This window comes from Buceros rhinoceros, unplaced genomic scaffold (assembly GCF_000710305.1).
Source record: "Buceros rhinoceros silvestris isolate BGI_N320 unplaced genomic scaffold, ASM71030v1 scaffold21156, whole genome shotgun sequence".
In the NCBI taxonomy this organism is placed as follows: Eukaryota; Metazoa; Chordata; class Aves; order Bucerotiformes; family Bucerotidae; genus Buceros; species Buceros rhinoceros.
Genome location: NW_010418366.1, coordinates 1 through 13,042, shown reverse-complemented (window position 1 = coordinate 13,042; position 13,042 = coordinate 1). Strand labels below are relative to the sequence as shown.

Here is a 13,042-nt window from a genome sequence, read left to right as displayed (position 1 = left end):
GCAGGCAAGTCACATCAAGGCTGGCCACACACTTCAACAGGAGGACCTACACACAGCCTATCTCCTCTGAAGGCCACTGCTGGGAGCCTCACTGCTTGCTCTGCAGCAGCTCACCAAGGTGACAGCCCTGCAGAAAAGAACTCGTCACTTCTCGTGTCTAGCCATTAAAACCAAGTACCTGCAGAGGTGCTCACTGAGATGCTGCAATACGACGGGAATCAGGAGAATCTGGAATGTGAGGGCTGGCAGGTAGTGGTACAGGAAAAGTGTTTTCTCCATCAGGAAGAAGGGCAGGTAGTTCACAGCCCAGCCTCCAAGGCAGAGCCCCCCGGCTGACACCCAGAGCTGCCATGCGCCTGCAGGAGACAGGAGACAGCTCCAAGCACAGTCCTGGCAAACCTCACGGCTCTGAGAGGTTGTCTGCTGTCACGGTGTGGAGGTTTTCTCGCCCCCACACTACATTTTGTCCTAATACAACCTTAAGCCACGCTCGATGGAGGGAAATGGTGACGTTCTGGCACACCTTTGTGAAGTACCCGTCAAGCCAGATTACTGTTAGCACGGAGCAGCTTCACAGCCTGACAACAAAATGTACTGCCAGAAAGGGCAGCGTAGACCCGCCTGGCCACATGGAGGAGTGGGACCTCAGCTGGAGTAAACCACGCTGCAATAAACCCCTCCTCACACAGCCAATCCGGGCAACCCTCACTGCCCTGAGAGGTTGTCTGCTGTCACGGTGTGGAGGTTTTCTCGCCCCCACACTACATTTTGTCCTAATACAACCTTAAGCCACGCTTGATGGAGGGAAATGGTGACGTTCTGGCACACCTTTGTGAAGTACCCGTCAAGCCAGATTACTGTTAGCACGGAGCAGCTTCACAGCCTGACAACAAAATGTACTGCCAGAAAGGGCAGCGTAGACCCGCCTGGCCACATGGAGGAGTGGGACCTCAGCTGGAGTAAACCACGCTGCAATAAACCCCTCCTCACACAGCCAATATCAACCTCTTTAAATCATCACACAAGGGCTCAGGAGAACCCAAATCTGAGGCCCGGCCATTTCTGACATTCAGGGAATGACTCAAATAAATATTATGCTGGCTACTGTGCTGTCTCACAAGGCGATGGTCATACTGCGGTAACTATCAGCACGCTCTTCACGGGCTACTCTACATTTCTGTGTGTCCCTAATAAAAATGTAAGGGTTGGGAAGCAGGACAAAGTGCTAGCATTGCCAAGCACATAGTTGAAGAAAAAAAAAAAGTGGCTTTGGGGCCACTGAAAAGTAACAGAACAAGCGATCATCCTCTCACATATACACCACGGACACGGACCTTCAGGAATGTCGTAAATCTTCCGCCTTCGTCGTATCAGGTACCACAGGGACAGACACACGTAGCCCAGCGCAGCAACATTAGCTGAAGTCCAGGTGACAACATTCCCAAGGAGGTGGATCTGGGCCTGAAGGACAGAAGATGGTTTAAGCCAGAAGCAGGAACGTGTTGCAGTTCCTTAAGGTACGGTTAAATATTACCCACACACCCTTTCTAAATTAGAAGTCAGAATGTGCCTGCTCTTTCCTGGAAGAAAGCTGGTTGATAAACTTCGCCACTTTACGACTCCTGTGTAATGTAAAGCATTTACAAGATGCTATTGGAGATGAACTCATCTTCTAAATGGAATCAATAATGGAAACTATTAAACTGCAGTTTTCCCTTACGGGAAAAAAAAATGTGTGCAAGAAGACATGATATAATTAAAAGCAACTACTGTCAAAGCTGTATCACATGCCAAAAAAAAAAACCCCAACCCCCAGGGAAAAATATATCCTTTAACAGAGGAGGAGTCCACCCTGGCACAGCTCCTTGGCTCTCGCTCCCGTCTGAACCAACGGCTGCTTTCTGCACCAGGGTCGCGGTCACTCCTGCCGCTCGGCCTTACCCCAGAGGTCGGGTGGAGCCAGTAGGCAATGTTTGTGTCCATTGTGATCCAGTCCAGAGCAGAGGAGCTGTACTTATGTTCTGTGTCTTCGGTTTTTAATGTGAGTATTTTCCACTAGGAAAAAAAGTAAGCGGCAGGCGTTCAGCACTGGATCAATGAGTGGGATGGCAGGGAAGGGGCAACAGCTCCAGGGGTAAGATGGAGCGTTCCTAACCTGGGAGCGGAGAAGGTTGTATCTAGATACTGAGCAATACAAGGGTGGTATTTTGTTCTTATATGATGCATTTAGTGAATTTCTATCAATAGCACTGACTGCATACACAACACATACAGTTCAGGTTCGGAGAGCTTCTGGGGGTCCAACTGACCTCCCCCTCTTTTTCACCCAGTCACTTGGGTATTTGTTACTGCACAGCACAGGTCTCTAATGCCCTTCTCAGCACATTCAGAAATATTTTTTTTCAGTGAGGAAGCCAAACTACTCAACCAGCAAGGAATGATCACTGAATCCTCGGGCTCAGAGTCTGCAGAAATGCTCAGGGTCCTGCTCTGCAGCAGAAGGAAAGACGAAGGGAAGAACAAGTCACTCACCTGCAATTCTGAGAACTTTGCCATGAAGCTGAGATTTTTACTTATGTCCATCTGGGTGGGAGAGTGGAGTTCCACCTCCCTCTCTTTTTGCTCTTGGCCTGGAAGAAAACAGCATAGCTCAGAAAGAACCAGATCACAGGTAGAAAGCTGGAAAGGGGAGAGAGCACGTACAATGGCTCCTCACACTCCCGGGAGCCCTTGTCCAACATGTAGTACCGCTGTGGGAGTGCTATAAAGAGATCTGTACTGATCCTGACATCACGACAGAGCCAGAGCCTGCTAAACAGGCCATACCACCTCCCACCAACATGAAGCATCCCCCAGTCACAGAAATCAGCTTTGAGGACATGGCTGAGACGTACTTTTCCCATATCTGTGCTCTTCCACATTCCACACCATGCTCTGGTGGTAGCCTTTGGCCAGCTTCTCTCCAACCACCTCCAGCTGCCGGTATCCCCACTCGGGTAAAGATGCTCCACTGAGCTGAAAGTGAAAGAGGACTGTAAACTCACAGTGCTGCCAGCATGAACTTCAGGATGAAAGTTCCTCCGCCCTGCCCGAGCAGTGGATGACTGCAAGGGACTGCTAAAAAGTATTTGAAGAGTCACTACACAACACTGTCTCATCAAATACTACAGCCATAAATTCAGCATGATTCCAGCAGACTCTGTGAAGAGACCCTTAACTATTTCAGCAGCTGTCACATACAACACACAGACTCAGCATCGGTTTCTGAGGCAGAATCTAAGGCCCAGCTGTGTACTGTGGTCACGATCTCCTCAGAAGCAGGACAGCTCTGCCTGCTGAAAAGGAATTAAGTATGACTACCTGAAACACATGCTGCTCCTGTATCACGCTGAGGTTTATTGTTTCCTTTTATGTACTTATTGGTTATTTGTTGTAGTGGTTTCGGCATTTTGGAGCAGAGATGAGTAATTTATGAGATCATAAAAAGTGCACAGAGCAAAAGCTACAGGCAAATAAACATAAATCCTCTTGCCTTTAGCACTGCAGAGGTGTTCACGTGAACAAACCTCACTTCTGACAGAATCGTCTTCCACACATCTGTGTCTGACTCCCGATTCAAAATTTCCTACAAGAGAAAGACGTTTTTTGATTGTTGTGCCATCTCAGCTGTTTCTGCTGGAACACGATGAGCTCCTCCCCTCCCTTTGACCACTCACCACTCTCCAGAGGTTCTGGGCTGGCATGGAGATGTTATAATCAATATAGCAGGAAACTTCTTGGGAATGGGGGCTAAGAGGGGCAGCAACATCATGCCTAGAAGACAAATCAAGTCAGATCCTCCAATGCCATTTCCCAAGTTCATATAAAAAGCAAACCCATAAAGGTATTGAACTGGCTTAGACCAGATTCAGTAATAAAGCAGCAAGTTAACTCATTTCTACAGATTGTGCTGTTTACTCTTTGAAAGAGAACACTCCCCACTACCAAGAGCTGCCAGGAACAGGCTCAGAGGAAGCCAGTACAGATGCCTGCTCTGCCAGGCTGAAGAACAAGCACCGATTGTGACAAACAGAGACACCGTTCACTGGCATTTCCAATAATGAACAAATTAGGTTTGGAAGGGACACAGCAAAAACCCAAGCTCAGAAAACCCCCCTTCCTTACTCTGAGTGATACTCAAGTACCCACAGACACCCTCTGGGAAGCAGCCAGGAGGCAATTTCATAGTGCAGCCTTTGCAGAACAGGCAAGAATCCATGGCAATCAGCCACAGCACACCTCCCTAACTTCCAAAGCCCATCCTTCATGCAGGAGTAAGCCATCAAAGTCAGTGGCACTGACTTTGGGTTAACAGCCATCCAAAAAAATAAAAAACTGCACCTGCCTGGAGCAGAGGTGGCAAAGGGGCAAGGATGAAGACTCACCAAGGGGACTACGCACTTAGGAACCTGCAGAACTGTCATGAATTGCGAACGTGAGTGCAAGAGAAGCAACAAAGCTGCATGAGCCAGCAGGCTCGACAGGGCAGAGGATGAGGAAAGCACTTACGTGTTGAGGTATCGAGTTGTGATGCCGTGGACCAGCTGCACGATGTGTCCGTGTCTGACGGGACGTGGTGGGTTACTCACCACCAGCTGCTGCCTGGTGGGGTGACACCCAAGAGGAAGTGGTTACGTTCTTCTTTATATATACTGCAGCCTTGTCATGACTAAACTGATAGGTCAAGAAGCTGCAGGCAGGGACAGACATTTAGGCAGTAAGTTGAGAAATCCAAGCTATCTACAGATTGTACCAGAATGGAAACAAAGCTCTTCGAGGCAAAGGTGAGTTAAGAGCAGAATGACTCAGAGGATCAGTAACGGGATATTGACACCCCGGCCATTAGGTCAGTGGTCTGACTCCGGGTCAATCAGGAGCAAGTTGGGATTATTCCCACCACAGCTGTGTGGTGGCTTCAGTGGGCCTGACAGGTGTCTGCACCGCAACTGCTGTCACTGCTGGCAGAATGACAACAGAGATCAACAGCTATCTCCACCAGGAAGTCCAAACTCTCCTCTTGCTCCTGGACAGGGCTAAGGCATGCTTTGGCAAGGGGAGACGCTGCAGTTCACCTAACTGCTGCCACATGAGTCTGAAGTGTGAAGAATTTTCAGAAGTTACTCGGGTTTTGTGGTTCTGGGGAGTCCCTTCTTGAAAGGTTTGCACTACGGACAAACTTGCCCAGCATGAGTATGATTTATAAGGGCACACAGTCCTTCTGATACGGCTCTTTATACAGTTCCCAGAGCAACATAAGAAACCTACAAAAGCAGCTTTTTGATCAATGTGAAATGATATCACACTAGGGCTTTCACTGGCAAAACTACAGGAACAAAGAGTCCTACTCCTCGCTGACAGTTACTATGGCAAAACACTTCAGCACAAACCAGGCCTCTCAGGCACAGGCACCCACTTGGAATCTGTCCTGATGTGGCAGCTCATCCTGCACTTCAAATACAGAGAAATACTCACTCTGCAGAAGTGATTTCTACTCTCTTCTGAGACCCATTCAAGGTTGATAAAACTCATCAACACACTCTAACATCCCAGCTCACACACTTCAAAGAGCAGAACTTCCCTTTCATGCAAAGCACCTGAAGAGTTCCTACTGGTCTTGTGAGTCTTTAAAGTTCCCCTTGCGCACAGCCCACGTTTTGGCAGGAGCAGTTCAGACAGAATTTTGGAGTCACCAGTAATGCTTTTACCATATTGAGAAGGACTGTGCAAAGAGCCGCCCTTACCAGCTCTGCAGCTGAAATTACTTGTTCAGGATCACACATGGCCTCTAAGCCCATCAGCAGAGGAGAGTTATGTCCAGTTATCCGAGCTCTGCCTGGTTAGGTGTTGGAAGCATAGAGAAGCTATGCTTACAGCAGCCTGGCATTGAAATCTCTTGCATACTCACATTCCAGGATCTTTGACAATCCACCAGTTGTTCACATCCTTGAAGGGATAGCAGGTCACCTGCTGTTGATGGGAACTACCTCGGCCATTCTCATACCTGTACAGAGGGTTAAAAAAAAACAGAGACATGTAACAGTTCATTTCTGTGCTCAGCAGAGTCCCTGGCTCCGCTCCATTCGCACAGAAAACCTGCACATCTGCAGTGTGCTCTGAAGGATTAATGACGAGATGGCCAGGACCCAAACTGAGATGCTTGGACTGGCAGGTGAAGAACCAGAGCACACTTTCACCCTAACAATACAGACCCAACCAGATTCCTCACCTGATGGGATAAGTATTTGTGTGAGAATGGAGCCAACACTGCACGGGCTTGCCCAACACGTTCCGCAGAGTAATCTGAGAGCCGTAGGCCACCTCTAAGGGCTGACCCTGAGTGATTCGAGCCAGCCCGCCCTGAGGAGTATAATGACAGGATAAGTGGGAAGAAAAAGAAAGAACCCAGAGGCTGTTTAAATTCTGTTAAGAGTCACCTGTCACTTTCACACAGCAGGATCTTAGCACAACTCCTTCTCATTTGGTTGTACCTACAAAAATCAAGTCTCGCAGCACCCTACTCAGCAGATGGTAAACACACCAACGCCTGAAAGACTACAGGGTCTCAGCAAATATCCCTACAGCCATGCTGTTCTAAAAGACAGACTAAGCACTCCCCCACAGACAATCACACTGTCATCCTGCAGTCTAGAACGGCATCATTTGAGCTCAGTCCTGTATCTGCTTCTGTGTAGTTTCCTGTAGGGACAGACAAATCTTCAGCAGAAGAGTGAACGTACTGTTCTTGGTTCACTGGGAAAAGCTTTTCACCTCTTATTAGAATTTCAGTCATTATTGCTTCATCTTAAAGCAGTATCACAGCAGCCAATTAGTTAAATGACATAAAAGGAACAAGCAGGTGAGTTCAAAGATTGCACATCTTTCTTCTAACAGTGCACTCAAGGCAGACTTCCCCCCCTCCTCCCCTAATAAATGGGTTTTGTCATTGATTCCTTTACCTCTAAGCTGGCTTGGAAAGCACTCGTCATAATCTGGTCATGAGGCCCAGAGCGATACAGCAAAGCCAAGTGAACATAGAAGAAGGACAGGTACATTGCCATCGGGATGATGACGAGCGCCAGGCCTCTAGCTAGAAAATGGCACATCAAGGAAACCTGGAAGAACACCGAGAACTCAATGGTTTCATGCTCCAGATATTAAAACTATTAAAATACTAAAAATACCAGTGCACTTGGCTTGTTTTGTTTGTCTTTTTTAAGTTTCTCCAAACACCCTCATTCAGCTGTAACTTTGAGGACAGCTGGATAACTTCCACCAAGGATTTGAACTGAAGCCAGCAGGAGGTATATGAAACAGTATGGTTTTGAGGCACCAATCACCAAGACACAGATAAGAGCAGAAAAGTCAGCCACACACACATGCTGATCTTAAATTTCACTCCATCTTCTCCAGCAACTGAGCTGGGAAACTCTTCTAAGACAGGAGGATTTGCAGATTATGGCAAGGTAGTACAAAAGCCATCTGCAGGCAGCATGGTTATCTGAGGGCTTCCAAGGCTCCTGGCTGGCTTTAGTACTGAAAAATTACACATAATATATTTTGCATGTTGCGCTACCCACATTTGAGATGTTCTGGTCTCCTATCATGTGCCAGAAGTGGAGTCCTGCCATGGCCAAGAGCAGCATATAGGTAAACAGGCCCATATACTTCACCCTGAGAAGGAAGTGCATAAAAAATGAACACAGTTAAAAGCTACACAATTACCTAATACAAGACATAAACATTCAAACTTTGTCTTGAACAGGATGTGTTAAAGTCCAAGGACTTAGATCCATAACAAGTTTGGTACAACAACATAAACAAGCTTCAAGGCTCTGACACCAGAAGACATCATTTGTCTGCCAGTTACATTAAATGCCCGCAGTGACAGAGAACCTTTGTGACAAGACCACGAAGCAGAGGCCCTAAATTCAGACTTACTGAAGCTTGCGGTGACCAGGAGGGAGGGGTGAAATGCAGATGCTAATTTATAACATAAAGCTACCTTTGAGAAATGCATTTGGTTGTCCTCAAGAGAGCACCGTCTAAGCCTGGTACTGCCCACTGCAAATTGCCCTCTCCACAGAAACCATCTAACTCACTAAAATATCATGGGGATTTCTGCTCGGAACAGCACCAAGAGTCAGTCTGGAAAATTCAAAGCCCCACTGACACCTCAGATGGCAGGCAGGAACATCAGCTTACTAAAACCAAGTGAAACGTCATCACTTACCCAACTGCACAAGAACAAGCTGCTCCAGTTAACAGAAGCCAAAACCACCAGCTTCCAGAGAAGGAACTTAAAAGGACAAAAGAAAGGATGTTATGGTGAGATATGGGCACCTTTTCAGGATCCTGAATTCAGGTAACTTAACCTGAAGAAAACTTGCAGGACTCCACTACTCCTTATTCTACTCAGAGGTATCTCATTCTGAACCTCCCGCGGCAGCAGCTCTCAGCCCTGACCCACTGGGTGTTGTTAAGTCTACTTCTCTGTATCCTGGAAAGCAAAACTGCGTACTACTGGCCTTCTGATACAACAGATAAAAGAAATGCCTTAAATCACCTGCTGGGCTCAGTTTAGAGATAATTTTACCGTACTAAAGATTACTTTATCCTCTGCAAGGATCAGGGAACATGTGAAGTCACAAGAAAAGAGACAAAGATCTCTAAATTCAGTGCCTGTAAACAGTAACAAAGGACCCGTTATCCTCAGTGTTTCTGCACACAGAAGGAAACTTTCCAGTAAAAAATCTGGGTAGGCAAAGGAATGCTCCCAAGGGACTTTATTTTTATTATAAAATAAAAAAGACAATCTTGCTACCAGTCAAAACAGTCTTTAACACTGCCCAGAAAAGAAAACTTCTCAGGCAGCCACATGAAGAGGTCAAAGATGAAGTGAGTTGCAGAACTGTGAAGTGACTTACAGAAAAAACCCCACACAGTCTGTGATAAAAAGAGTCACTGCAAGAATATCCAGAAGGATGGGAGACAATCCAGCTTTACCTGTGCCTTTGCACATTGTAGAACTTCAGGTAAGACAAAACGGCAAGTAGGATAAAAAAAATCAATACTGATTCCAGGAGCATGAACCTCGATTGGGTGATCAAAGAGTTCTCTGTTGGGAAAGAAAGAGACTCAAAATTAGAGAAACTTATCTACAGCCAAGTGCTACCTCAGACAATTGCATCATTATCCAACAGAAGGAGCTTCCCCTTTAAGGCCAGTCAATTCATTTCCAATCTCCCTGGCTGTAACAGGGAGGTGTTGGGTTTAAAGGGACAAAAACCTTCCAGCAGGAGCGAAGTACGAGGCCACAACCGCCTCCAAGGACAAAGAAGTAGACAAGCAGTAAATTCTGTCAGGAGGCAGATAAAAGTGCTGCGCTTGCTACAAAGGCAAAGAAAATCACTGCTGGGAAATCCAGAGAGGTGGTTCTCTAGGCAGAGGGAGTCAAGGCAGTGACCCCGGCAGGTGATGAGCACGATGACAAATCTTCAAGAAAGGGAGCTGCAATGAGCTGCTTTGTGCAGGATTCCCTGAGCCAGATTCAGAGCAGCCAGTAGCTGGGAGAGGTTTCTCTTATCAGACTGCTAAAGGGCTGCTGAGAGGCTCCTTCTCTTTGAGGCAGCTGCCAGCAGGCCCTCAGAGAAAAAACCAACTGAATTACACACACCAGAACAGCGCTAAATATGGTGCGAAGGACACAGACTGGTTTGCTGCAGTTTGGAGGTGAAGAAATCTAATGAGCTCTGACTGTAAGTAGGGTTTTCCTGCTTATCCTGTGTAACCCTCAGAAGAAGAGAGTACAGGCCTCCTTGGACGCAAGAATTGTGTTTTTCTGTGAGGCTGTTAAGGCTGCCCACTTCCCTTAATAATGAAATGAACTGGTGTAAAGCCTCAGCCTAGGATGGCAGCTGCTGAAGAGCCAAAAGGATAGAGGGGACCAGAGAGGCTCAGCAGAGACTGACACAGGGCTGGGCCAGGGCTGAAAGGGGACTGTGATGCGTTGTTAGCGTTCTGCGAGGAGATGCTGCTCCAGCCTTTTATGTGCCCTATGAGGAGAAGGGACTCTTCTCCCCCTGCATGAAGAATAGGGCCCAGGAGGATAATCTTACCAAAGAGAATCAGAAGAGCAGCTCCAAGTGCAGCGCAGTGGGACAGCTGCAATTCTACCAAAATTTGGTAGGCTAAAGGCACACAGAGAGCACCAGCCAGCGCTGGCAGGAGTCGCAAGGACCAGACAGGAACGTTCGTGCTGTATTCTGAAACAGGAGACAACAACCATCACAAATGTGGAAACTACTAATCGCAGTGAAGATGTATCAATACAGAACCCCTTACCACGGCAACAGGTTGTTGAATCTAACTCCTACTCTGGCTCATTTATTGTGTCTTGTACTGCTTAAACTTTTTTATTAAAAAATCTGTGCTATGGAATCACAGTGCCTCAAACTTCCGTTAGAGACCTGCAGAAGGTCTTAGTTAGGAGAAGAAGTGAAGGTGTCAGGTAAAGTGTTATTTCCACTAGTCAGGCAAAAGGAATCTGCCAGCCACTGAAATACTGCTTGTTTTCTCACTCAGATGAAACAGTTAAATTCAGCTCTTACCAGCTCCGATCCTGTTCCACAAGAAGTTTCCATCAAATCCTCCTAAGTAACCTACAACACAAGCAACAACTCAGAATTTCCAGTCCCAAAACAAGTGCAAAAACCGGTGCTAAATTGGTCCTGGAACCATTTCCCAAACATGCAGCTTCCCCATGAGGGTCCTCTTTCGGCCTGTGCTGCCTGCAGCAATGTTCGATACCGTGCAGAGGCACAAAGAATATAAATTGGGAACAAAAGCTCCTCAGTGACAAAGTTCCACACATATTTGACCTCTCCTTCCCATACAGACACACTTTTATGTTGTATCTCAGCTACAGAAAGGAACTCAGGTCTGAAAGTCTGCTTGTTGCCTGCTACTTTGAGTAGTTCTCACCTTACCTTCCTCTTTATCCACAGGACTGGGTAAGCGAGGTAATGGATACACGGCTCCATCGCCTCCCAGTACTCATGCAACAGCCCCTAACAATACTAAATAAGGGAAATCCCAGCTCTCGGCTGCCTCCTTCTTGTGCTTTTCCCCCATAATGGGATCCGACAACTCGCTTCTAACCAGCAATTTTCTCTTCCACAGCAAGAGGCAGCAGACACCTCCCAGTCTGAGGAGAGGCCCTACCTCCCAGAGCTAGCAGCATGTGGCCAAGAGGTGGGCCGCTGTCATCCACAAAGAAGATCCTCTTCATGTAGAGTGAAATGAACTGGCCGTAATAAACTTCATCAAAACTGAAACACAAGAGGCAGAAATCTGTCAAATCTAACCAGCAGCATCCTGCAGGTTGTGGGGATACTAGGGAAGGAAACACCAATTTGTGGCTGTGAATACAATGCAGCACAGTGGCTTCACCCCTCTACCTTCGCCTCAGGAGTTTCTGTGCTCACAGGGGCTGAGAGCAGGCAAGCTCGGTTCTTCCCCTTCTGCATTCCTACTCACAAATGTTTAAAAACCAGAAGTCCGTGTCACTCAAGTAAAAAATAAACTACTCTACTCACACTACAGCCCGTGGATAGGAAAGCCCCCAAAGACGGCTTATTAATCCCATCACAGTCAATGCCACGACGTTCACATTTATCTCTGCTGTAACCACAACCGGTTTCTTCAGAAATCCCAGCATCCTGTCAAAGGTCTGTCCAAACCTCGAAAGCAAACAGAGGAGAGCAGCCTTTCGTTCAAAACTACCCAGATATCACTGGCTAGAAAGCATGCACCAGTACTTCCTGCTACAACAGCCTGTGCTGACTGATCCTCCAATGTTCTCTCCCTTTCCACATTTGTGTGTTTTCTGCTCTATCTAGAGGATTAGCTCTAAAAATGAAGTTACTAAACACACTTAAGTTTTCATCTGCCCTGCTTCTCATGACGGTGGTCCTCCATCACCAGTGGTAAGCTAGGGACTTCGTTTATTCTTACACTGGTTCTGCAGAAACACAACAGCTTAATTCAAGCCTATATTCCCCCTTGAGCAAAGCAAACCTCCCAGTCCAAACTCTGATGTTAGTCACAGGCACACCACATGCTCAGGCCCCAAGCTGCTCAGCTAGCTTTAAAAATAGAAAAAAAGAGTTATTTCCTCACAAACTGAGCATACTTTTTCCGGGGGCAGGGGGCAAGCAGAACCCACAAACATCCTCTTTCTTAAAAAACTGGCTATGGGCACAGGGGGGTAGGTGCTGCAGGCCTCTAGCGCAGCCTAGGGGGAAGTGCTGCAGAAGGCAGGGCTGAACTCTACTGTCGGCAGAACTGCTAAAAGATAGGTCAGGAAACAGCAGGTTATCGGTGCCGGATCTCCTCACCTCAACACAGCTGAAAGTCACAGAATAAATCCATCTGCATGGCTTTGATCAGGGGAGAACAAAGCGAGACGCAAGCACGTCACCACCATCAAGCACGGTGCCGCTGTCCTTGTTTCTCACAACCTACAAAACACAAGCGCTGGGTGGAACAGACTCTTTGAGCAGCCCCTTGCAGAGCTGTGCTTCTACTAGAACTGGCGACACCACGGACTGCCCCACCTGCACGACACAGGACAAGGCCGGCCATCACTGTGCTCTGCCATCACCTAGGAACCCTGGGACCCCAAAGCGCAGCGTGACAGAGGGACCCTGCTTCTCCCTGCAATACAGGCAGGTCTCCAGCCCTGGGGCAGGAGTGCAGCCTACCTCCCTACCAGAGCTCGAACGCCTTTTCAAGGAACTATTAAGTCCTTTACCAGCCTTTGCATCCCCTTCCTTACGAGGGGGCAGTAGGAACACTAACCCCTCCCCGAGGCCTTGTTCCCCCTCTTGAGCTCTATGGGGTGCCGCAGGACCAGTGATCCCGCACCCAGGCCTCCCCCTCGAGCCTTACAGACCACAGGACCCACCAGCTCCTCTGCACCCACCCCTTGAGGACTGTCTGGGGT

General features: G+C 47.6%; 1 protein-coding gene across 1 annotated transcript in view; it reads right to left on the bottom strand.

Moving 5' to 3' along the window:
- The window catches only part of POMT1 (protein-O-mannosyltransferase 1), a 12,075-nt gene extending 304 nt beyond the window's left edge, over positions 1 to 11,771 (bottom strand). The window contains exons 1-18 of the mRNA XM_010138519.1: positions 11,634 to 11,771; positions 11,260 to 11,366; positions 10,647 to 10,697; positions 10,155 to 10,301; positions 9,043 to 9,154; positions 8,270 to 8,335; positions 7,617 to 7,710; positions 6,996 to 7,151; positions 6,266 to 6,396; positions 5,945 to 6,040; positions 4,549 to 4,641; positions 3,717 to 3,813; positions 3,533 to 3,625; positions 2,895 to 3,015; positions 2,533 to 2,630; positions 1,942 to 2,055; positions 1,335 to 1,461; positions 179 to 356 (exon numbers count right to left, since the gene is read on the bottom strand). Of these exons, the coding sequence (XP_010136821.1) occupies positions 179 to 356; positions 1,335 to 1,461; positions 1,942 to 2,055; positions 2,533 to 2,630; positions 2,895 to 3,015; positions 3,533 to 3,625; positions 3,717 to 3,813; positions 4,549 to 4,641; positions 5,945 to 6,040; positions 6,266 to 6,396; positions 6,996 to 7,151; positions 7,617 to 7,710; positions 8,270 to 8,335; positions 9,043 to 9,154; positions 10,155 to 10,301; positions 10,647 to 10,697; positions 11,260 to 11,366; positions 11,634 to 11,755 (2,003 nt within the window). The 5' untranslated portion in view covers positions 11,756 to 11,771. The remainder of the gene's footprint in view (positions 1 to 178; positions 357 to 1,334; positions 1,462 to 1,941; positions 2,056 to 2,532; positions 2,631 to 2,894; positions 3,016 to 3,532; positions 3,626 to 3,716; positions 3,814 to 4,548; positions 4,642 to 5,944; positions 6,041 to 6,265; positions 6,397 to 6,995; positions 7,152 to 7,616; positions 7,711 to 8,269; positions 8,336 to 9,042; positions 9,155 to 10,154; positions 10,302 to 10,646; positions 10,698 to 11,259; positions 11,367 to 11,633) is intronic.
- Positions 11,772 to 13,042: the final 1,271 nt, after the last annotated feature.